This window comes from Dipodomys spectabilis, unplaced genomic scaffold, assembly GCF_019054845.1.
Source record: "Dipodomys spectabilis isolate Male_0828 unplaced genomic scaffold, ASM1905484v1 ptg000024l, whole genome shotgun sequence".
Classification (NCBI taxonomy): Eukaryota; Metazoa; Chordata; class Mammalia; order Rodentia; family Heteromyidae; genus Dipodomys; species Dipodomys spectabilis.
The window spans coordinates 24673506-24700000 of record NW_024870701.1 but is presented as its reverse complement, the minus strand read 5'-3'; the positions used below and the strand labels follow the sequence as shown (position 1 = coordinate 24700000).

General features: G+C 36.3%; 1 protein-coding gene across 1 annotated transcript in view; it reads left to right on the top strand.

The window, feature by feature from the left end:
• Window positions 1-24444, top strand: part of Skor2 (SKI family transcriptional corepressor 2) — a 29323-nt gene extending 4879 nt beyond the window's left edge. The window contains exons 4-7 of the mRNA XM_042675317.1: window positions 12873-12938; window positions 13313-13411; window positions 16626-16693; window positions 24382-24444. Of these exons, the coding sequence (XP_042531251.1) occupies window positions 12873-12938; window positions 13313-13411; window positions 16626-16693; window positions 24382-24444 (296 nt within the window). The remainder of the gene's footprint in view (window positions 1-12872; window positions 12939-13312; window positions 13412-16625; window positions 16694-24381) is intronic.
• Window positions 24445-26495: the final 2051 nt, after the last annotated feature.

Sequence of the window (26495 nt, the reverse complement as noted above, 5' to 3'; positions counted from 1 at the left end):
AAATGAGACAGAGAGAGCAAGCACGGAAGTGAGGGAAAGAGAGAGAGTGTGGTTTGGGGAGCAGAAATAAAGAAAATAGGATCTTAAAGGAATCTTATGTAACCGCAAAGTACAATAGAAAAGGTCGTCAAACCTTTGTTTGTATGTTCTCATAGAGGAAACTTCTTAATACCTTAACTTGGAAAGACAAAGCCCTATTTTAAAGAAAAAATAGTTTTATCTATCATGAGAATACTTTAGCTATATACACATAGGTTAGTAGATATTTCTAAATTATCTCATTCATACATTAAATAAATATTGATCAACATCCAATTTTGGCTGACAGTGCTAAGGAGTTACCGAGAATAATTTCATAGTATAATGGTTTGTGGCCATGATAAAATCTGCATGAATTGCACTGTCACTTGGTACATTCTGGCTTTACCTGTTAGCACATTTTAAATGGTTTTTATTATTATTATTTCCATATGTTAAAGATTTACACCCTTTGAAAATTCATTCAGTGCTCTTTTGCAAATTTGTTCAAATGTTTAACAAGATAAAATTGTTAAATGAGGATTTTTCAATTACAATCTAAAGTCACAAAGACAATAGTATTTGCCCAAGAACTACCTCCTGCTTAATGGAATACTCCACAAATTGAGACCTGAAAAAGATTGCTACCAAGAATTTCTAAGCGATCTGCACATGTGCAAAAATAAGGGTTTATAAATCAATTAATTCTGTAATATCTTGTCATTTCCCAGACATTTCTAAATATTCAGTTGCCTTGCTTGTTTGATAGGGTAGAAATTAATAGCCACGGAAAACAATATGCATGAATATGAAGAAAAAAACAATTCTAGAAACATTTCTTAGCCCTAGATCAAGAGATTTTTAGCAGCTCTGGATAGCTAAAAATAGATGTTAAAGTAGCCCAATTTCCCCCTGCCTGGAGACCACAGATGGGGAGACTATATGTACTCTGGTGAATGCAAATTAACCTGAGCTGTGGTTCAGGGCCCTTTGCTGGTCTATATTGTATGGCCAATGAGCACTTAACAGAATTCCCATTGCTCTCTTCCAAAATAGACAGTGCTCAGAACAAGAGTTTAAAAGCAGTGTCATATCCTAGTAATGCTTATATGCTTATAAATAACTTACTTCATTTGAAAAGACTTGTATTCTTTTTTCTTATTTTATATGTGATCCCATTTTGTAAGCAGGCTGCTTAAAGGCTCAAAGTTCAACAGAATAAGAAAACTACTTATAGCACTGACATTTTTCTTTAAAATAATGTTACTGCTTCCTATACACTAATTTTAATTGGTTTTAATTTCCTGTTGCTTGTTAAAAGTAATATAATTTATTTAGGTTCATAATTAATTAATAAAAAGGTTATTCTTGACTTCCTATATCCTAAAGTTTTTATTTTGGAACTGGGTATTGGCAATATTAAAATTCAAATTATAATATACACATAAAATACAAAATAACATATATAGAGATCCATTCACATAAAACCTTACACTTTCTTCAACTACCAAACATCAATTACCATAAGTCTGCTTTTGTTAAATTCTTACTCTATTCTGATACAAATTTTGGAGGAAATAAAAGATCTCAATAAGCTATAAAAGAAGAAAATGTGCACAGCTTTTCAAGAGGTAGCAATGAGTGATCTATAAAAACTTCAGGATAATTTCATGCTTAAAATAATTTCCATAGATTTAACGAGAGAATCCAAATTCTACAATCTGAAATCATTTCTTTTTAAAAACTTTCATTTCTTACAGTACATTTAACAAGTAGTATTCATAAAGTTCAACAACTGTATATCTGTTTCTAGTTAGCAAGCCAAATCCATTAGGACAAACTGATTCCTTGACAGAGTATCTTCATTTCATTTCTTTTGCCTTCCTCTGACTTGAATAGAATTTAAAGGAAGTTCAAGGATTTGGAGAGAGTTTATTTTCCATGCACTGACTAAAATGCCCCTAGACCTCCAAAAATGATAGCCAGAGAGGATAAAAACTACAGAATCCACCATTGTTTGATATTCACATGGAAATATAAATGCTAAAGGAAGAAAGTAAAAATGAAGTCAGGATTGGTGTTCACATAAAAATTCTGCAAAGCCTGGAGCTCAGGACAATACAGTCAATAGTTACTGTGCTAATAACACCCACTCATCCTCTTGATATATTGCCAGTTCCGTTCTCACAATAATTAATTTGATACAGATTCCCAGAGATATTTGTTCTACATTGATTTTCCATATCACAATTTCATTCCCACATTATTCAAGGAAACATCAGGATAGTAGGTTATAAGCTATTATAATCTCGTATAAGTGATAGCATGTAGAATGGATTATTGAAATGAAAAACTCTCAGATGAATTTTGTTCAATTTATGTTGGAATCTTGAGTCAAAAGTTTATCCTGATGACCGTTTTGATGAGAATGTGGAATTTAATGTACGTTTGCATGTTGGTATACATTTTGAAATGGAGTCTCCTTATATTTCCTGGGTTGTTTTCAAACTTGCGTGCTCAAGTAATCCTTTTTGCCTCAGTCTCCTGAGTATCTAGGGCCACAGGCATGGACCTGACTATGTGGAGTTTTAAACTCCAGAAAGTGCTTAAAGGGTTTCAGTTTGTTATAGGATTTAACTTGCTATACTTCAACTGTCATTGTGTATAGAAAAATTACCTTATGGTCTTCCTATTGATATACACATTTAAGAAACCCCCAGGGTGAGTACTCAATTTGCTTTGGGTTTTGATATTAATTTATTTACTCATGATCAGATTCCAAGAAATGATTTATTTGGCAAAGTGTCCAAAATTCATATGAGTCAAAGAGATTATGAGCACTCGTGATTATCTACTTGAGAATGGTAGCAGCACAATGTTTTACGTAGACTCCTTGCTTGTGGATGGAGATATTTCTCCTTGTGTAACAACTGTTAACTTCTATACGAAAAGTATTCATTTATTTACTCATGTCCTCCACAGTTAGCTTTGTTTCTTTTTTTATTTTTTGGGGGTCTGGTTGTGGGGCCTGAACTCTGGGTGTAGGTGCTGTCCCTCAGCTCTTCAGCTCAAGGCTAGCGATCTACCACTTGAGCCACAGCGCCACTTCAGGCTTTTTTCTTTTTGCTTATGTGGTGCTGAGGAATCGAACCCAGGGCCTCAGGCATGCAAAGCAAGCACGCTACCGCTGAGCCACCTTCCCAGCCCAACAGTTAGCTTTGAATACCTACTGTGTGCCAAGTACTTGGCCAGGCAGGCTCTGGGGATTCAGAGATCGAAAGCAACACTAGTCTCTGTCTTCATTTGCTGACAGTCAAGAGGAGACAGTCTAGCTACACTAAAGTATGAATACTAGGATAGGGATCTACATAAAATACCATCCAAGTCAGATGTAGTAGTGGATGCCTGTAATTCTAGAACCTAGGAAACTGAAGCAGGAGAATCACACATTTGAGACAACCTGGGCTACACAGTAACATTTTGTCTTTAAACAAAAAAAAAAAAAAGAACAAAAAATATATAGTAAAATAACCATAACTGTAAGGTTGATGTGTTCTTTTAACAAATGGATATACAATTCAATTATTATCACTGAAACATAACATTTAATGATATTTAATTTCTTTGCATTCACAACTAGAATATAAGAGAATGAAATGTCTTTTCTGAGGACCTGATAAATCAACATGCAGTTTTTAGCTTTTATGTGAAGTTTTCATTTTCATAGTAATTATAAATGTAGATTATCAGGATATTTTAGTGACCCCAAGATATATCTTTCTTTAAGTGATAGTTATTTGCATTAAGTAATCCCTTAAACAAATTCAGCTGAGCAGCAATACTTAGTTCAATGGAAGTTTGGGGAGATTTTGTTTTGTTTTGTTGAGAATCTCTGTATAGCCAGGCTAGCCTTTGTCCTTCTGCCTCAGCCTCTTGATGGCTAGAATTGTACACCCAGGCTGTCCTACCCTAGAGTTTTTCAGTTCATGATTTTAATTCAGTTCACTCCCACTTCCACCTTTCAGTCTTATTAGTAATTTTCTTTTCAGCAGTTTTGAAGAGTTTATATTTTTCAATAATTAAATGGTAAAAAAAACTCATGCAAAAACTTCACATGCAGAAGATGTACTTCTGTATAATTAGAGGAGATAAATTTGCATGAAGCTCTTAAGCAGTCAAAATTCCCCAGAAGTCAGTAGAACTTTCATGTACAGATCTGCTTAAAGATCTGACCTATGCTTAAAACCAAGTCAGAGAGATTGAGGGACAGTAGTTTGATCAAAATATTACCTACTCAAAAATATAAAGGAGCTTATTTCCTTTGCAACCCCAGAGTGAGGTTTTGCATATCCATTTTGAATAACTTCAGTGAAGTTAAGTGATTTGAAATTGAATGCAGTGGGGTAAGCTGGTGAGACAGCTCAAAGTGATTGCAGGTCAAAGAAATTGGGGACAGTGGAGTCATCCCCACTTTTCAGTCCCTTCCATTGTAGAAATGCCAGCAGTATCAGACTCAGAGTGTGGCTGCATCTTGTTATATGTATAGAAGTTTTAAAATCAATTTGATTTCCACTGGTATGATTCTCTAGTGTACTTAATATGCTGTGGATGGATTTCTGAGAATAGTAAGAGGCAGTTACACTTCTCATGAATATATAGCAGATGAGGCACTCTGATTTATTATTCCATTCTATTTTAGAGCATGCTTACAATTTTTTTTTTAAAAAGGCACAAGAAGAGAAATTCTTAGAAGCACATACTAGTAGATCTGAGTTATAATTTTCTCACTAGAGAACTTTGGGTAGTTTGTGTTTCAGGTTATCTGCCTGTAAATTTTGATAAAACCTCTCATCTCTACTATAAACATTTTTTGTATAAAGTATTTTGAAATCCTTAAATATATATTTCTTTGTGTTTATAAAAAGTTCAGATATTAATTTCTTTGTGTTTATGAAATTTTTCTCTTCTTACTAATATTTTTTTAATTTATATAAAACTCCAGGAAATAGAGCAGGACAATAAAAGCCTTCCTAGAAAAAAATAGCATTAACTCATTATACTAGTTCTAAAACTCAAGAGAAATCTTTTTTTTTTGTTTTGTTTTGTTTTTTGTTTTTGTCAGTTGTGGGGCCTGAACTCTGGGCCTGGGCACTGTCCCTCAGCTCTTCAGCTCAAGGCTAATGGACTACCACTTGAGCCACAGCACCACTTCTGGCTTTTTTCTGCTTATATGGTGCTGTGGAATCGAACCCAAGGCCTCATGCATGCAAAGCAAGCACTCTACCACTGAGCCACCTTTCCAGCCCTCAAGAGAAATCTTGAAGTGATTCAAGATTAACTAATCAAAGAAATTTAATATATGTATTCAAGGAGCAATGTATATGCAACTAAAAATAAATTGTGATCATAAGTTATAAAGTTTGATCATTATAATCTCACTAGTATTACTTACTGTATTTTACTAATGGAGATATAACTAATTCATTTTGTGGTACCACCTATTCAGAGATACTGATTTTCTCTCCTGTTCTATAGTCTCACTAAGGTTCTAAACATGATAGGAGAAGCAGTTTATTGTAGAAAAATTTAGCACCAAGAAATTTCAGAAGTCTATATAGCACTGATAGAGGAGAAAATTATTTAATCTGGTCTCCTATGTAATTATATAATGTCTTGATTTTATTTTAAAAAAACACTTTTAAAAAAACTCTTAAAAACACCTCTTTATGGGCTGGAAAGGTGGCTCAGTGGTAGAGTGCTTGCCTCGCATGCATGAGGCCCTAGGTTTCATTCCTCAGCACCACATAAGCAGAAAAAAGCCAGAAGTGGTGCTGTGATCCAAGTGGTAGGACACTAGCCTTGAGCTGAAGAGTGAGGGACAGTGCCCAAGCCCAGAGTTCACCCTCACGACCGACCCCCCCCAAAAAACCCCCAACTCTCTAAACCATGTGTTTTGCTAAATTATTCTTACATGTACTTACTATATTTACTGAGATTAATTTTAATCTCATCCAGCTTGTACTTACAAGATACATTGTAAGAAAAAGAAACAATTTCAAAGTACAGAAATATCTCACTGCACAGCCTTATTCCAGGCAGAAAGGGCATGGTAATGCAGGAAGAAGTATTGGGAACAACACACATAGACCATCTGCAGCTTTAGTGGCAGAGCATGCTCACTCCCCTGTACCAGAAAACAGACAGTAGCATGAGTTCCTGTGAACTACAGAAACATCTGGGTGCTTGACTAACTTATTTATCCACATATTAGAATGCAAGTGTACCTCATCTATAGACACAGTCCAAATCAAAACAATGCCATCTACTAAAGTTACCTTTGAGTGGGGTCAAATAGCACACTTCCTATAAAAAGAAGCATTTTCTCCAAATGCATTCCTTCAGGTATTATCAACAATAAATACTTAATAGAGCGATATGGAGGCCCTTCCAGTGATAAGCAGCTTGCTGGCTGCTGCTAGCTGGGACAGTGCCTCTGTGTGCTAGCTGCAGGCTCAAGGAGAGTTTAAAAAGGAGACAGTGAGGACAAAGGTGTAGAAAACCTAGCAGGAATGAAAGGTGGGAAAGAGAGATCACATTCCTATAGAGTGGGCAAAGGCCAAATCTCTTAGTCTTTATGCATATGCTTGGCATTTTCTAGTGTGCCCAATTGATACACCCAAATGAAGCCTACATACAGGCTATCCTATTTAAATACTCTTACTACTTTCAGAATCTAGCTTGAGAACAATATCTATTTGATCGACAGAACAAGTCATCTCACCTGCTTATTTGGTTCATAGATGATTAAATGAGCTTGAAGATTGCATTGTGTCTAGCCCTAGGTTTGACCTCTATGAAATAAACTAAAAATAAATAATTAAATGTAAAATAAATAATTAAATGAACTCTAAACATATAAAGTATTTTCTCGCTGGAAGCCATGGCAGACGTATATGTTAATTAATATTTTACATGTTTTAGTTAAAATTTAGTGCTATAGTTGTACTTGTTCCTAAAAGAACATTTTAGTCAAATGGGAAGAAAAATTATTTTCCATCAGAACAACATATATTTCCTGAATAAACTGAAAATATAGACTTTGCTTAATTTAGTCTGAATATACAAATGGGTCAAAATATGTATACATTCATAGAGATGGATTAATAGTTTAAAACTCCTTATTACAACTGATGAGTTATAATAGTATTAGTTGGTATTTCTTTTACAAACCAGAAATAATTAAATTAAGTGTAGCAAGTATTTGTGGAACGTAGTTGTACCTTCCCCTAGGGTAACTATGGTAAGAGTTGTCTATAGGACAGAAACTCCCTGCCACCAGAAAGCCTAACTTCTGGCTGAGGAAGACCAGACTCACCTTAGTGAGCCACTACAATATTGAGTGCAAAGGGGCACAGGAAAGATGCTAGCTATTTAGAACTTCAGCTTAGAAGGAGTGAGCCAGTAAGATTGGCCCAAGTGGAGAAAGACTTACGGGAGAGAACAATCAGTCTGGTTAGACCGCTATACCAAAAATATCCTAGGCTTGACTTAAACAGCATTTATTTCTCATAGGTTTGGAGGCTGGGAAATACAGGATCAAAGTATTAGTAGATTCAGTGGCTGGTGAGGACCCCTTTCTAGATTCATAAATAGTCCGTTTCTTGGTATAGCATTACCTGGCAGAAAAGTGGTAGGAAGAGGCCCTTAGGTTCTCTGAGTAGGGCACTAATCCTGCCCATGAGGCTCTGCCCTCATGACCTAATCAACATCCAAAAGTTGAACATCCGTAGTACCATCACCTTGAAAATTAGGAATTCAGCATAAGAATGTTGGGGGATCTAAGCATTCAGTCGTGATGAGCAGGTATTTTTATGGCATTCTTATTTGGAATGGGAGTAGGATGAGAGAGGAGGAGTCTTAGGCAAGAGAAATAAGCGACAGCAGTGTCATTCAGCAGAAAAGAGAAATAAAGGCCTGAGTACAAGAAAGGGTTTGTGTGGTAATAAACACATGTTGGCTCAGTAGGTAGACAAAGTGTTGGGAGACCTTGAAGCCTCTGAAAGAGGAGTTTAATGTAGACATTGTGATATAAACTAGGAGGAGCCATTGCAGGTCCTTGACCAGAGGTGTTTAAGAGAAAGTAATTACTGTAGTTGCTTGATGTTGACTGATTTGAGGGAAGAGATATTTGCTATTTGGTTTGATTTCCTTTGTAAATCCTAGTCTCCCATCATTTGCTATTTACCTATTATATATTTACCTATTATATATATCTACTGCATCATGGTACATTGTCATATCCATCATCTTCTTAACTTCATTATCTGATGGCTAAATGAGGAGGTTGGGTAGAACATTCACCTGAGCAAGCTAGAGGACCCTAGAGAGACTTGGAAAGTAAGAACTTTATAGCTCTGGCCCTTTTGTTTCTGGTTGCACTAGATACCAGTAAAATTTCTTTGATGTGCACAATGCTGCCTTTACCCTCTGAAATGAGCAGAACTCACAGAAACCATGTAGGTCATAATAAACTGGTCCTGTCGAGGGGTGCACCAGCAGAGGACTAGGGTTGACACACCCCAAAGCAATAGCCTTCAGTCACATCCATCCACAGGAGGCCTTTTATGCCCTACCTATTCATTACTTTCGAATTTCTAGTCACTCAGTTATTTCTTCTACAGTCTGACCCAAGACATATAGGAGGCCAGGCCTTCAAGAAAGATATTCTACCCATGTATATATATTTCCATCTGTATCACTACATCATTAAGAGCTCTATGTTTCCCTGCTTCCCAACTTTTTTTTTTTTTAAAGAGAAATGAAAGAAGGAAAGATAGCATTTTAATTTGAGGATGTTTCCAAATGCATTCATTAATTTTGTAAAAGTAAAATGCAAACCAGGCATGGTAGTTACATACTTGGGACCTCAGGCACTGGGGAGACAGGGAAGAAGACTGAAGCAGGAAGACATCTGTTTAAGATGAGCCTCTAACCCGATGGAATATTTATAAAAACTGGAAGCTTAAAGACGGGCGCCGGTGGCTCACAACTGTAATCCTAGCTACTCAGGAGGCTGAGATCTGAGGATCAAGGTTCAAAGCCAGCTGGGGCAGGAAAGTCTATGAAACTCTTATCGCCAATAAACCACTAGAAAACCGGAAGTGGTGTTGTAGCTCCAGTGGTAGAGCGCTAGCCTTGAGCTGAAAGAGCTGAGGGACAGTGTTCAGGCCCAGAGTTCAAGCCCTACGACCGACAAAAAAAAATTTGAAGCTTATTGTCAAATCACATTTATTTAATCTAGTACTAGATTGCCTTTTTTTAGCCAGATGGAAAACATTAGCAACAATAGTGAACAAATATTCAGGCTCCCAAAGGTCATTTTTAACCACCATTAACGATCTGGTTTTCACAGATTGGTAATATACAGAAGGCAACAGTCCAGGAAAACTGCACAAAAGGCAACCAAAGCTGCTTCTGTGCTCCTTATTTACCCAATGTTTAACTATTTTTTGAACATTTTGCAAGAGAGAAATTGTATTATTTCAAGCTACAAATTGCAACTCAGAAGTTGCAACAAAATATTTGTTTGAAATAGACACAGATGCATAATATTAATAAAACCTCTACAAAGCTGAGATAGGAAAGCTTATTCTTAATATCACTATCAGATTTTCCTGTGGTTAATGCTTCCATTTATTAGCTACTTAGTCATTTCAAATCTATATTAAGCTACTAATTGTGAAATGGAAAAGAAATGCATGTTGGAATACCATATTTCAAGTTATAAATTTAATGATCAAATTAAAACAGAATGTAAGATAAGCAGGCCAGGAACTGGGAAGGTGGCTCAGTGATAAAGCGCTTGCCTTGCATGCTTGAGGCCCTGGGTTCGATTCCTCAGCACCCATAAGCAAAAGAAAAAAAAATAGCCGGAAGTGGCGCTGTGGCTCAAGTGGTAGAGCACTAGCCTTGAGCTGAAGAGCTGAGTGGCAGCGCCCAGGCTCAGAGTTCAGGCCCACGACCGGACCCCCCCCCCCCAAAAAAAGATAAGCAGGCCACAAAATATACAAATCTATATGAATCCAAAAGGTCTAGTCTATAACATGATAACTATGTGGCTTCTACAACTGCCTATTTAAGAACAAATGATCTGCTGGGCACCAGTGGCTCATGCCTGTAATACTAACTATTCAGGAGGCTGAGATCTGAGGATCACAGTTCAAAGCCAGCCTGGACAGAAAAGTCTCCATGAGAGTCTTATCTCAAATTAACCACTCAAAAACCAGAAGTGGTGCTGTGGCTCAAGTGGAAGAGCACTAGAATTGAGCACAAAGAGGCTCAGGGACAGAACCCAGGCCCTGAGTTCAAGGCCAACCAAAAAATAAATAAATAAAAGAACAAATGATCTCATTTCAATTATGCTTTGAGCAGTTAAGAATTTTAGAATTATATAGTTTGATTGACACCTTGTAAGTGCATAGTTTTGTATGTAAGTGTATGTTTTTCTTCTTGTCTTGTTCTGGTTCAATACTGACTGCATGACTATGAAGTTTCTACTCAGATGTACAAAACTGCAAATAATATGCAATTATCTTCATTTCAAAATACTATTTATTACACTTAGGCATGGTAGCACCTATAACTCTAGGAGGCTAAGGCAGGAAGATCTCAAGTTCAAGCCAAGCCTGGGGTAAATAGTGAGATCTTATCTCAAAAACTGTCTAGACTCTCTTGTTGCTTTGCATATTAAAGATTTGTTATAGATCTTTATGCTACTCTTCTTTAGATAATAGTATGTTTTAAGAAAAAATACTGAAATCTATAATTAAAAGATTTCACAAATATTTCCTCATTATTTTCTTATTATATGGAAAAGAAAGATACAATGTCAAGATTCAAGCGGGCCAGAGCCAAGCTGGGAAGATGGCTCAGTGGTAGAGTGCTTGCCTTGCATGCATGAGGCCCTGGGTTCAATTCCTCAGCACCACATAAGCAGAAAAAGCCGGAAGTGGTGCTGTGGCTCAAGTGGTAGAGCATTACCCTTGAGCTGAAGAGACAGCGCCCAGGCCCAGAGTTCAGGCCATGACCGACCCCCCCCCCCAAAAAAAAGTGCCAGAGCCTATATAGAGAGGTCATGGCCAGGAAGAGTGGAAATGAATGCTATCTATTAGAGAAAATGGTTGCCATCTGAGAACATAGGGCTGCCAATATATCTGTAACTATGCATTTGCATATGTGCATATATGTCTATATACACATATGTTTTTACATACACACATGCATGTGCATACACATAGTCCTGACAGCCATTAGGTAAAATATAGAATTACCATTTGCAATTTCATGTTGAGGATTTTCCTGTCTATGACACCGTAGTATAGGTTGCTGCTTTAGGAAAAATTCTGTTTCCCTCTTTATAGAAATTTTTACCTTGACAATGAAATCTCCCAGTATTCCTACAAGTGCCTGGGGCCATTACATTCCATTTCTTGCTAAGGGAAATGAATAGTGAGGAGAGAATTGAAGTGATGAATTTAGGCCTATGCCGTAATTTAGAACTTACAACCTCCTGGGGTTCCTCTCAGTAACAACCCAAGACACTTCATTGAAGTCTTCTTGTGTGTCCAGTTCTTTAAGGCACTAGCCATAGTGAAGACAGAGCTCCTGTTTTTAAGTAGCACAAGGCCCAATGGGTGAGGAAGGGGAAGAAAGAGCACTATGCCTAAGACCTGTACAAGGTGCTCTGGGGACAGAGAGGAGAGGGCTAGCCCCTGGGGACCAGGGAGGGGAGAACCCACAAAACCTTGTCAGAATGCCTTCATCTGTACTACCACCACTCTTTAGACAAAGGCGGAAAACTTAATTAAATTATGTGGATATTGAGGAAATCTATTTGAAATTTGAAAATATAATTATTTGATTAGCTGAATGAGTGGATTTCTTTGGTACATTTAGGGGTTTTCTGGATTACGCCAACTCACTCCTCATCAATACTTGCTTTTTATCTTGCCATCATTTTACTTGGCACATAAGCCAAATTGATAAGAATAACAATCTAACTTTGTGCAAAAGTACAGTTAAATCTCTTTTGTTAGGTTTGTTTTGGGTTTGGTGCTGGGGATTGAACTGAAAGCCTTGTTCGTGTGTGTTACCACCCTAACTCCCACAATATAGTTTTTATTGGTCCAATGTGAGTAGTCCAGAGAGTATAAGGAAACAAGTGAGCATTTTACAAACTAATCAAGAACCGATTTCCTATTTTTATTCAAGGTTAATTTTTAAAAAAAGAAAAAGAAAATCAAGTCATCAATTACTAGAAAACGCTCCAGATTGATTACTGCTCTCCAAAGGACAATTCAAGGCCTTCTATCATATTCTTTTCCATTGTCCCACATTTTAGAGACCTCCAAATTTTTATAGGCTTCTGCGTCTGGGATCTTAAGGGTCTCCTCGTTGAAACTGGGCTTCTTCACTTCAAGGAAGAGGAGAATGCTGATAAGATTTCTGCCTGAAATCTTGACTGGCTCAGCCTCTCCTTCTGCCTACTCCAGCAATCACCATTGTTGTCAAGAAAGGGTAGACAGTGGTGGCTAGTGAGAAGAAAAGATAAATAACGGCAGAATCCTGCATTCATGAAGTTGCTGTCCACAGGCAAGGCAGGCCCTGCTCTCATTTTCTCATTGCTCTTTCCATAGTTCTGGGGAACTGTACACGAGTAAATGAGAACATCTGGTTCTGAAGACTTCTAACCTCAGTTGATACTAACTGAACTCTTTGTACATTTAAAAAAAAAAACTTTCAGAAAACAGCCTCAGTGAAACTAACAACATTGTTCTTCTGTTTTTGTTTTAAAGGTGAACACACACAAGAAACCAATTCACCTCATTCACTTAAAAAAGATGTAGAAAATATGGGAAAAGGTAAAGAAAACTTTTAATGCCTATAGGATTTCTTCTCTCTGACTGAGGAGATAATAGGAGGATATTTTTGTTCTGTGCCATATTTTAAGCTTGACAAGCAACATATGAATAATATATGGACCATTGGGTGGATATAATTGAGATTAATGCATACATATCAATCAATACATGACACTGTAATACAATACTTTAAAATAATATATTGCATTGATTTATATTCATGGATTTCTGCACAAAATCTATCCTGTGTCTATGCAACTCTTTTTAAACTGGTAAAATATTTTGTCTTATAATAATAAATTGCCATATATAATGGTTCTCTGGAGAGTTATTTGTAAAGATTAGTAAAATGACTCTTCTTTTTTCTCTATTAGAAGAACTTCAGAAGGTTTTATTTGAACAAATAGATTTACGGAGACGACTAGAACAAGAATTCCAAGTGTTAAAAGGAAATACATCTTTCCCAGTATTCAGTAAGAAGTCACTTTTATTACATTTATGATATTTGATGGCACTCCTATTACTAATACCAAGTACATGATTCTAAGTATGAAGTGATTAAGCACAAATCTCACAGACCTCCCATGGATTGTCCAAATATTCATAAATTTTAGTTTCTTATGCATGCTTTGATTTGGTTCACAGATACAATTTCTTACAAAAACTTTCTATATTTATGTATTGATATACGTGTATGGTATGTGTATGTATACACATGTTATGTAAGTATTAAAAGATGTACATAAGCATACAATTCCATATGTAAGTCTACTACTATATTCAGATTATATTTAGATTATAATTTTGAAATAAAATATTATTCAGTATTATTCTCTAAGATAGGAAAAGAAAAGAGAAATCACAATTAACTTTTATTCTCAGATAAGTCTGAATCACGGCTTAGGGTTTAGATAAGTATAATTATGAAAATTGAAACTTTAACTGTTCGAGGCACACAAATTTACAGTAGTTTCTCCTTATCCTTAGGAGACATATTCTGAGATCCACTGTGGACACTTGAAACTTCAGATAATATTGAATCCTCTATGTACTTCCTATATACCCATATCTATAATAAAGTTTAATTTTCAAATTAGATACAGTAAGAGATGCACAACTATAACTAATAATAAAATGTAAGCACATATTATAATAAAAGGTATTATGGAATCTTACAGTTAATATTTTTGCACCATGATTTACTGAGGAAAGTGAAAGGGAGGGAGGCTACCATGATTAAAGTTGTATCATTTTAGTAGTATTTTTGTTAGTTGTGAAACTTGACCCCAGAGCTTGGGCACAGTCCCTAAACCTCCTTGTGCTGCTCAAGGCTAGCATTCTACCACTTACACAGCTCCACTTCTAGTTTTTGAGTGGTTAATTGGAGATCAGGGTCTCATGGGGACTCTTCAGCTGGGACAACCTTCCAATCATGATCCTCAGATCTCAGCCTCCTGAGTAGCTAGGATTACAGGCTTGAGCCATGGGTGCCTGGCTTCATTTTAGTATTTTTGCATTCTCAATTCATTTTTCATGTTAAAATTCCACTCCAAATGTGTGAGCAGACGTTGTTGCCTAACAGCTTTTTTTTCTGTCATCATTGTAGAACTTCAAAAACACTTTGTAGTAATACCAAGGTTTCTAAAATTCTTTGGTCTAATCTGGGTCACATTTGGATTAATACATTCTAGGAGATTTCCCCAAGGTTTTTGGAGTATATTTAATCCTAGTCTCATCTTCAGAGAAAGAAAAATGAAAAAGAAAATAGCACGCAAACATTTTTCATTATCTAAATGTTAAATGAATTTTTCCAGGGATATTTTTTAGAATGTCAGCATGCCCTTTGCTATTAATCTGGGCATCTCAAAACCTGAGTTGGCAATTCTTGTGCCAGAGCCACAGACTAGCATATGGAAGAATTTCCAGTAACTGACCATTTCAGTTCTATCCAAAATGCCAGGAGGGAGACCTGCATGCTGCACCAGCGCTTCCCTGTGTTTTGGTCAGCACAACTCAAAAAGTAAACAAAAACAGGCTCAAGATCATTTGTAAACAGATCAGGTTTCATATATATACTGAGTAAGGGCTCAGTGCAAAAGTAACGCATGATTGAAGGGAGCACTGACCAATCACAGGAGCAGTAGGGTCTGCCACTTAATGGTCTCTTGGGAAGTACAAGGGAAGTTTAGGGTTGGCAGGGTTCAGAGAATGTCTCTGAACCTTAGAATAAAATTGAAGGAAGGAACATAGTCAATAGCTTTTGATATCTGTCGATCTGAGAAAAGAGGAACATTGAAAACATATTTGAAGCTTTACAATTTTTTAAAAGGATCCAGGATTCTCTAACTTCTAAAATTGTACCTTAAGGGAGATTATTTTTTACAATTCCTTCCATCAGTGAGCAGACATTGAATGACTTGTGTCCCCATAGCTGGGGTTTATCTAATAGTTGAGTTCATGGATCCCTGTTTTTAGACCCAGCAGAATAAGTCCAAATTTCACTGAATCTCTAAGTTCTCTATCAGCATTTCCCAAAGCCATTATAGTAATAATTTATTCTATTAATAAAAGCTAAATTAATATTCATCTGAAAGAATCTACACTAACCAATAACTTGCAACGCGAGACATGTACAACATGTTTATGTTTTTAAAAAATGTTATAGTGATACAACTGACCATTTACAATTAAGATGAAACATTCATCTTTACTTTGTTTCTTGTTTTGTTTTGGGAGTTTTTGTTTTGTTTCCTTCTTTTGGGTTTTTTTTTGGTTAGCACTTGAGTTTGAATTCAGGGCCTGAGTGCTGTGCCTTACTTTTGCACTAAAAGCTAGTACTGTACCACTAGAGCCACAGCTCCACTTCTCTGGCTTTTTGCTATTTAATTAGAGAGAAGTCTCATGGACTTTCCTGCCCAGGTTGCCTTTAAACCTTGATCCTCATTATCTTTAGCCTCTTGAGTAGCTAGGATTACAGGCATGAACCACCAGCACCCAGCTTATTCATACTTTTGGTCTGAATTAATTTGCGTCCTCTGTAATTGCCATATACATGAAACATGTTTGTTAAAAAAGACAAAATTTTCTCCTTTTTAATCTATAACATACTCTACTAAGCAAGGAAGTTGTACGTGTGTGTCACAAGTCTTGAGTAATGCATGGTTCAGACACATCACAAAGAGATAGTCAATTGTGCACAGATGAAAATAGCATATGTACATGGTATTTTGTAACTAAATGTGAGGGGCCCATGGGGCTAGCAGACAGACTTAAATTCACTCCAATGAAAAGGAGAAACCCCCATTTTGTAAAAACCATATCAGAATAAAAGCATAGAGGAATCTCTGTAGGAGTTTTCTAATACCATTCATGAGGAGGTGGATAAGCTAATGCCCCTAATATAAAACACTGTAGCACTTGCATATCACATAATACATCCTCCGATATATCTTAAATCACCTCTACAGTACTTACAATATTGCCCTAATGCAATGTAAACAGTTGTTATACCATATTGTTTAGGAAATAATGGCAAGAAAAAAATATAGATGTTCAGAACAGATGCAATTAAAAAAATATTTCCATCTAAGATTGGTTGAAGCCACAAATTCAAGACCCTTAGGCCAACTGCATACTAAAGGTAGATTTTGCACTTTGATAAATTTCTTTCTCTCTCTCTCCTACCAGATAACTTTCAGGATCAGATGAAAAGGGAATTAGCCTACAGAGAAGAAATGGTGCAACAGTTACAAATTGTAAGATATGTTTCTACTTCAACATTTCTGCTTCAAAATAAAAAAAACACACAGTTTGATGGACTTGTTTTCAACTCCCTCAATCTGTATGAAACTGTTTGTGATTTTTGCCAGGAAATCTTTTGGTCCACTTACCTCTCAGCTGGTTGAGATGCTAATTACCAAGAGATTTACTTAGGCACAAAGTAAACAGATGCGACAGTATGTTTCCTCCAAATGTAACTACCTCCCATGTGTTAATAGACAGATGTGTACATTGTCTCTGTGGGCAACCAAAGATACCTGCATTTCCTCATATTCTGCAAACTTCAGACCACAGTGCTGGGGTACAGTGGGGCTGGGGGAAGGGTTGCTGTCTTCTGTACTCTGCTTCTGTCTCCAGCCAGGTTCTCTCCAGGGTCAAAAGAACTTAGTATCACACAATTAAACAGTAACAGGCACTTGAAGGATGATAAAAAGAAACAATTATCGCATAAAGTCTGTCAGTCTATCCTACCCATTCCTTCCTTTGAGTGCTCTATTTATATGGAAATACTCCCAGAAAGAGACCTGATTAATGGAGCACTTTTGTTTGTAGTTTTTGTTTCCTGAATTCTTCACCCTGTATCCTCACATAGACACATCTGGCATTATTCGTTAGTGCTTTTAAATAGATCTCCCAAGCGTCCTCATTTTCTTAAGTAGAATGGAGAAAAGAGTTTCTGCACATTATTCTCAAGGTATTTCTGGTCACCTGGATAAAGACATATGCTGGTCTTTAGTATTATTACCAGCATTATTACTGTAATTTGGGTTGTTTGAGATGTTTGAGCTGATATCTATTATTCTTAGACTATTAAGCATGTGTCTCTGCACATCTTGTTCTAAGAGCTAAGCATCTAATTCTCTGTCAGGATTATTTAAGACAGTTGTCAATGTCTCCTTTCTGTGTTAGAAAAATCATATTTGTGTTTATAGAGATTCCTGATAGTCGTTTTAAAAGAAATATTGGATTTCATCATTATCTGTCCCATATTAAGGGTCAGTTGCTTGTAACTCTATACTGCCATTTGCAGCTCAAGCGCTCATAGCTCCCAGATCTGATAAACTCTGCACAGTATGCTGCTGCAACAAAGTCTACATTTATGTATTAGTTTTGTGTGTGTGTGTGTGTGTGTTGTTTGAACTATAATTCAGTGGGGAGTACTGGATTTTGTTAATGGGTTGATAATAAATCTCCCACAGAGGGTTAAAAAGAAATGTGTATCTTACTATTCTCAGCTTCTGATTTCTAGATAATATGAGCTATACTTACTTGCTGTGAATATATATATATATATATTGTTTTCCTCCTCCAAAGGAAGAAATTAAATGTAAGATTGGAGGCAGAGGGCAAAAATTACTTATTTTACACAGGGCATCGTTTCCATATTTTTGAGACAAAAATTTCCATATACAAAGCAAGCAAAAATTATCATTTCATTGTGACAGCAAGTATAGCAAAATGGACTTTTGGGAAGCAAACTAAATACTCATTTCAGAATCCCTTCTTAAGGCTAGATTTGATTTTTTTTTTCTTTTTGTGATGGTCCTGGGGCTTGAACTTAGGGCCTGGGCTCTGTCCCTGAGCCTTTTTTGCTCAACGCTATTACTCTACCACTTGAGCCACAGCTCCCTTCTGTCTTTTTTGGTGGATAATTGGAAGAAAGAGTCTCATAGACTTTCCTGCCTGGGCTGGCTTCTAACCATGATCCTCAGAGCTTAGTCTCTTGAGTATCTAGGATTATAGGCATGAGGACTGGAGCCTGGCCAGACATGTAATTTTAATGCTTAATTTTCTTTAACATTTTATTTCTTTTGTAAAAGAGGAAACGATATTGCCTTCATGTAACAAGCAGGTAGTATTTATAGAAGAGGAAAATGTCTCAGGACTTTTGAGATATTTAGTCCCTGGAAGATATGAATTGGTATGAGTAAACAGTTTTATTATACTGTGTTGCAAAATATTTTATCATCATGTATTCATCAATCTAGACAAGTGTTACTCATTTATATTCCTGTAGATAGTAAAGTATTCCTGGTAGCAAATTAAGCAGTTTGCAAGAAGCTAGAATATTTCCCCTAGCCTGGTAGGTACAATATAATTCCTGATATTCATAAAAATACATTCAGGCTAACAACATAAAAATTGGTGTAATAGACATAATTTGTCCCTTCTGCTTCCTCTGCTTCCCTTGGGACTGCTACCACAAGAAGACCCAGAACATCACCCTGCCTCCAGCACCTAATACCAACCCTGGTACTAAGTAATCAGAAGCCTATGCTTATTGAATATATCACCATCTATAACTCCCACTGACCCAGCTCTGATAAACAGATAGCAGTCCTCTTAATTCTTTACCAAATTCTCTTGGCTTGGTCCTGATGCCCTCAAATGTTCTTTTTTATACCTTAAACACCTAATACAGGAAAGCATACTAGTGAATTAACACAAAGCTTAGGTACAACTACTGCTCAGTCTGCCACTAACAGGCATGAGCTTTAAAGTCTGCACACTTGGGCTCAAGACTCATCCTTTCAGTTCATGGAAATGTCGGTTCCCTTAAAAAGGAAGGATTGTAAGGCTTAACCTGACAGGGCTATTGAAAGGTACATGCACATAATAAACATGAACTGCACGTGCCAACCGTAGGGTAATGCCAGCATGAGTGATCAGTTGAATGTCATTGCCCTTATCAAAGGAGTATCTCTAATAGTGGAATTAATAAGCCTTAATAGCCAGTGTTGTTTTTGTTTAGGAAATATTCATATTTTCTGTTTGTTTTGTTTTTGGGTCCAGTCATGAGCCTGAACTCTGGGCCTGGGTGTTGTCCCTCAGCTCTTCAGCTCAAGGCTAGCGCTCTACCACTTGAGCCACAGCGCCACTTCTGGCTTTTTTCCTTTTTGCTTATGTGGTGCTGGGGAATTGAACCCAGGGTCTCATGCATACAAGGCAAGTGCTCTACCACTGAGCCACCTTCCCAGCCCAAGATTTATATTTTCTATGTGCCTGCTATAGAAATGAGTCAACAGACTCAATATTACTTGAACAGTAATTTATCTAGTTCCATATTCAGCTTTATGTATGTCCTAAATGACCTGGAAGGAGTTATCTTTTTAAAAAATCCTCTTCTACCAGTACTGGGGTTTAAGCTCAGAACCTCTCACTCATTTGGCTTGTCTGCTCAGCTGGTGTTCTAGCACTTGAGCCACACCTCCAGCCCAGCTTTTTGCTGATTATTTTGAAGATAGAATCTCATAGTCTTTTCTGCCTGCATGAAGTTGAACCTCAATCCTCCAAGTACCTGACTAGAAAATTCTACCTAGAGATTATTAAATGGAGTTGCAAATCTTTCTGAATATTTAGTTGAATGAGCATATTCACCAGTAAATAGGATTGCATAGTTTCCTTCCTGAGAGAAGAATAATCCATTTAAAATGATTTTATATTTAAACTTTACAGAGCACATATTATAGAATAGCCCTATTTTTTCTTTAGATGAAATATAAACCTAGCTTACCTTGTAATCATGAAGAATTCAAATATATTAAAGCCATCATATTTTGTAATGATTCCCATAGACCCACAGTGCATTTATGCTATTTTGTTACACAGTGTTCCTGTTCAAAAGACTTATATCAAAAGCATCCTGGGTATCATTACCATAAAAAAAGAAAACTTATGAATTTCTTTGGATCCTACATTTTTAGATTCTCTGCTGACTGATTTCTCCACCAGTGCTTCATTTTCCAGTTTGTTAACTGCAAAGTTTTGATAACTATACAGGCAAATGATTGGCTGTCCTTGTACATTTATAAATGGATGTATATGCATAGCAATGTGAGATTTAAATCATATATACAGTTAATTTATGTAACTTTTATACATGGTTACAAGTTATCTCTTCTAAATACTGGTTTAAATTTTGAGCTTTGTAGTATTTGACTGTCTGCATCTAAGACCTTTCATATTTCATGCTCTGAGTTTTTGAAGACTTAAAGCATTTTCTTTACTAAACTGGATTTATTTATACAAAACAAAGAAATCTATTATTCTCACTAAGAACTAAACAGATTTAAAATTTAGCAAGTTCATGAAAATGTAAATATTCTGTATAATAAAGGACAGAGGACTTCTCATTTCCAAATGGATTGTGATTGTAGGAAACATACCTTCAATTTAAAAACTAAAATCCATTGTCCCTTAAGATTAGAAAAAAGCAGAAGATACTTCACTCAGTGAATAACCTTTTTATTAGTTATTCTAGGAGCATGAATATATTCAAATACAACCTGAACCGAGACCATTAGATTGCTTGATAATCTTTTAAATATATATATATATATATATATATATATATATATAGTCTATTTTTCAAATTGCTAATTTGGCAATAATTTTTATGCATGTATATCTGTGTATAAGTTATTGCAATTTGTTGAATTATGGTTTTTTAGTGTCTTTTCTTTCTTTTTCCTCTGTTTTTAAATCCTAGTTCTTGAAGGACAGTGTAAAAAAATTACATAGCATATGAGCCACTCAGACTGACATCCTTCAAGCTTGCTTTATAGGTACCATGAAGCAGGTAGATTGTGCTGGTCTTAAAGTGCCCTCTGCTGTTTTCACAGAATGCTACAGTCACATGCAGTTATGGAGAAACAGCCTCAAAGTTCTTCATTAAAAGCTTCAATTGAAATAATGTTCAATCAGTGGATTTAGTACTAATGTTTCATCCACTGTGGACTTGTAAAAAAGCCGTTTACCTCTTCCCAATGGTGGTAGCACAATACTTCATCACAGGGAAAGGAGCAATGGGTCCTTGTCTTTGTTGGCAAGCACTTGCTCTTGGGCAAGGACACAGTTCCACAGTGGTAATGTCTTTTCTTTGGAAGTGCTCCAGTATTCAATAGCATTGAAACTTGCCTGGGTTTCTGTGGCTCAACCTAGACACTTCTTTTAAATATATTGCTCTCCTACTCCCCTTTTCTTAATAGACAGAATTTTGCTTTTTGCTGCTATATAATCGGAAAAAGATTCCTGGATCACTGGAGGATGTTGGTTTTGTGACTTAGTGTGCATCAAAAGGAAGTCCCTAGACTTGATGCAAATCTGAACTTCTGAAGATGCCTTCTGAAAATTCTCCAGCAACAGACCTTGGCTACTGCGCATCTTTTCCTAGTCACTGATCTAGTGCCCTCCATCTTGACAGTGCACTCAGGTGTTCCTAAGCATTATAACCTTCATCTCACTTTGAGATGGTGACTCACTTGAGTGCCCGAACTCAGGCTCTTTCTTAGCACAAAGAAGGAAATTATCTTTTTTTTTTTAGTAAGGTCCCAATAATTGCGGTCTGTTATAGTCCACTGGGTCATTTTGACGTTATACACTTCCAATTCGGGGTCAACAACCATCTTGATGGTTTCCAAACTGTCCCAAATGAATAGGAAGCTTCCATAAACCTGTTGTAAGAGATTTCTGTGGAACAACTAGCTTAAATGAAGCCTTGAGAATCCCAAGTTTCCTGGTCGAGAATGTTTGCTGTCATATCTAGAAATCCGGTTTTATATTTTATGGATTCCAAAATACTATCTGATTAGGAGACACCTTTGCTTCATGAATCATGAAGAGAAAAACTTTTAACAGTAAGATACCACCAATTATAATACATGCAATATTAAGAATTTAAAATATGGTGAAGCATGTCTTGCAATCAATGAAGTCATGTAGTTTTTATGAACCAGTGAGTCCTTGGGATAAAATAACTTGTATTATTCATGATTTAGGACTTCTGATTAAAAGTACGTGATGCTCAGCTGGTAACTTTTATTGTCTTTATTGTTGTTTGGCTTGTCTTTTATTTTCATTTAAATAAGTAAAACCAGAATCAGAGTTCATGTGGGGATAATTCTTCACAGCAATTTAAATTCTAGCTGAGCAATGGGATTCAAATGTGCTTACTTGGAAATGTCTTTTTTCCTCTTCCTTCTCAACTATCTATCCTAATGAAATTCTTCCTGCAAAAGAGAGAAAGGCATCTTGACTTAGCTCTGAAAGCAGTGATCTTCCAGTCATTTTTTTGAGTTAGTGTCTGCTGTTTACTTGCACTAGTGATGTTAATTTACATCTCCCAGTACTTGGCACAGAACAGACACTAATGTAAAAATGTCACAAACAACTCTGGAAACTCAGTGTGCCCCATAGTTGTTTTCTAAAATCATTTCTTCTCATCTAACAGCATTTCATTTGAGACTGGTAAATTAGGCATTTAACAAGAGAGGTGACCTTTGTGCTTTGATGTATTGCAGTATACAACACAATGGAAACCAAGATTCAAGGGTGTCTCTTTGAATAGCAGGTGTAGCATAACCTACAGTGAAAAGAAGAGGTAATTAGAGTAGGATCCCATGTAGGTGTTCTTGTCATAGTTATCTAGCTGATCTCAGCCCACGTCTGAAAATAAGAGATTAGGATACTGAACTTTTTATGTTACTATATGAATCATTAATTTCAAGGCTTCTACTTATGCCCTTTATCAGATATGTGCCTATGCGTAGCTTGTGGTTGTGTATCAAAATAAGGATATGATTATTTTTATCTTTTTTCTTTCCATTAAAAAGTGTTGGATTAGACTTACCTGTTATGATTGTAAAATGGTGTAGATCCTTTTAATCACCAACATCATTGTGAATTCATAGCCTTGTCCTATTACTAAAGGTTTGCATGTGTGGACTGGTGGATTAAAGAATAAAACATACTCCCATTGACATGCTAGTAATGTATAAATGTATATAACAGCAATTGAAGTTACTGCCTAAGTGAATGAAAATCATTTTAATTTCCCTTACTGTTTTATGTAACATGATATATTCTAAAAGTCTGAGTATTTGTTTCTTTTAATGTAAAATAGATCCAAATCATTATAGTTCTGAGTTTAGCCTTGTAATGACGCTGGTAGGTGACATAATGATTGAGGAAAGCCTTAACTGGAGATTGTGGAGAAGCAAAGCTAAATAATATGTCGAACTCATTTTGAGTCATATGAATTTCCTAATGAAAAGTATATCAGATGTGATAGGCTTTGTTTACAGTCTCAGTATACAAAAGTATTTTCAAGTTTATTTGCATAAAAGTTTTGTGCCCTAATTTTCATATAGTGCTATTATTTCTGATGTTTCTTATCAGCTACTAGGAAACTATCCAAAGTACTAGTTTATACTTATTATTACGAGTTGTAATTTATAAGGATAGCCTATTTGGTAAGGAAATCACTGTAATAAACCTAATGATCACATTGAACCAGTTTGTAACAGCATTCATGCTTTGTGACTCGAGAGACATTATAATTCACTTTCATATTTAAATAAAAAAAGAAGAATACCATACTCTTAGAGGTAACATTTTTGAAGGCAACTTTTTAAAGTAGAAGATCACATGTTTGCCTCAGGGACCAGCTGTAACAATCACCAGTGTGATCACTACTTCTGTCATCAGTGTGTTTTAGATCAGGCTTTAGCAATGTTGAGCACCTGAGCAGTCCAGAGCAAATGGATCCCTCTTCTCCTCATGGAAGATGCCTTGTCATTCAAATTGCCAGGCACGAGAAAGGATCTCCATTACACATTTATCTCCAAGATTAACCCAAATAGTTTTGTTTGTGTCTGCCTTACAGATCCCATATGCAGCAAGCTTGATTAGGAAAGAGAAGCTTGGTGCCCATCTCAGCAAAAGCTAAAAGGTAAGATCTCCAGAGAAAAGAAGTTTTGTTAAGAATCCATGTTATTTCTGGCTGTCTGCTTTTAGTGATATATTTGAAATAGCCAAGGGATTGGTAAAGTTCTGTCCTGTGTTTGTGTTTAGCAGTAAACTTTGCTATACCTGGGAATGGGACTTCCTAAATGGATGGCTAATTCCTTCTTACAAATTCCATGGAAAATTCCTAAAACTAAGAAAATTCTCCATTCAAATCTACAAAAGTGACCTTTGTTCTGTTTTGAGGTTTTCTGATCTTTGAAGATTCTGACACTCTTGTTATTGTCACTATAATGTCACTATAATGCTTATGGTATTTCTCCTTTGCTTCCAAAGTCTTCTACAGACCTGACTTTCAATGAATTACTATAGATGATGATATGAATGTTTGAGGGGCACTTTGGACCTTGGAACCCTTCTGTTTCAGGAATAATAATTTATTCTTCACCTAAACCAGTAACGAGTTCCTCAGTTGAAACTAGTTCAAGGTCACATACCAGGCAACAATTTAAAAGGCAAATACGTTGGACAATTTTTTTTTGTCAGTCATAGAGCTTGAACTCTGGGCCTGGGAGCTGTTCCTAGGCTCTTCAGCTCAAGGCTAGCTCTCTACCAGTTGAGTCACAGTGTCATTTGTGGCTTTTTTTGTGTATGTGGTACTGAGGAATCCAACCCAGAGCTTCATGCATGCTAGACAAGCACTCTACCATTAGGCCACATTCCCAGCCCCATGTTGGACTCTTAAGGGAAAGCAGACAGTGAGCATTTAATGTCTATATTCAGAACGTGCTCATTCATTTTCAAAAGCAATCCTTTGATTCTATGGCAAAGACATGGCCTAACAATTGGAATTGCTAAATCAAGAAACAAGATTACATGCTAGAGGTAGAACTTGTTACTGCTAAAGGCCAACTAGGATTATAACCAATATGACTTAGTCTCATCAGTATAATTCTTCTCAGTCCCTCTGGAATTTTCAACCCAACAGAATTTATTGGCAAAATCTTTACACTGTAGGCTTCTGGTTCCTCTTCTTTACTTCACACATTTCTCCTGCATGTCACATCTTCTCTATCATGTGTAGATGACAGTCTTACTTCTTGCCTCATTATTAATGATATTTTTCAATATTTGCCTTCAATCATGATAATTAGGTCACATTTCATCAGACATTCAAAACACTTTCCAAAACAGTCTTCTACTCATACACTCTCTTTTAAGTTTGCACACAGAGAACTAAAGCACAAAGAAACAGGTGTAACATTTTGAGTCTGTGTTCTAAACAGAGATCTTAGGGATCCTAGGTTTAGATGAAGTGCCTGACTGCTCCAAAGGTGTGGAATTCTTGTCCTCAGTGAGTAGATGCTTCTGTAGCAGAGATGCGCAGAGAGTAAGTCATTCAGTTTCCATCTCCACAAAGTGAAACAGAAACATTCCTATGAGTTTGGTTCTGATCTATATTTTAAAGTATTATTACTAGGTCTGAAGTTGACCTTGGACAATCTCTTTTACATTGTAATGGAACCAAGTTGGCACCAGTAATGTGAAAATTTTAGAACATTCTGATTTAATTCAAGATAATCAGGTCAAGTGTTAATTCTGATAAACTCCACATGCATAATAGGTGAAAGCGGCAAATAAATATTTTTCTTTCAAGTCAAAGAGAAAGTATTAGCCTGGGCTTTAAAGTAACCTTTTTTGTTGAAGTATAATGTGTGTTCCATAAATTCTGCAAGTCATAAAGTTATACAAATCATGAAATCTGCAAGTCAAAAATGAAGTAAATTGTCACAAGATAAACTCATTTAGGCTTATAACCATCACTAACAACCTCATGTTCCCTCCAACTTCTCCCACTCCCTTCTCCCAATACAGGTCCATTTTATCTGCTTTTTTGAACTTCATGTAAAGGACATTATATAGAATGTTTTCTTTTTTCTTCCTTCTTTTTTGTCGGTTGTGAGACCTGAACTCTGGGCTTGGGCGCTGTCTCTGCACTCTTCAGCTCAAGGCGAGCACTCCACCACTTGAGCC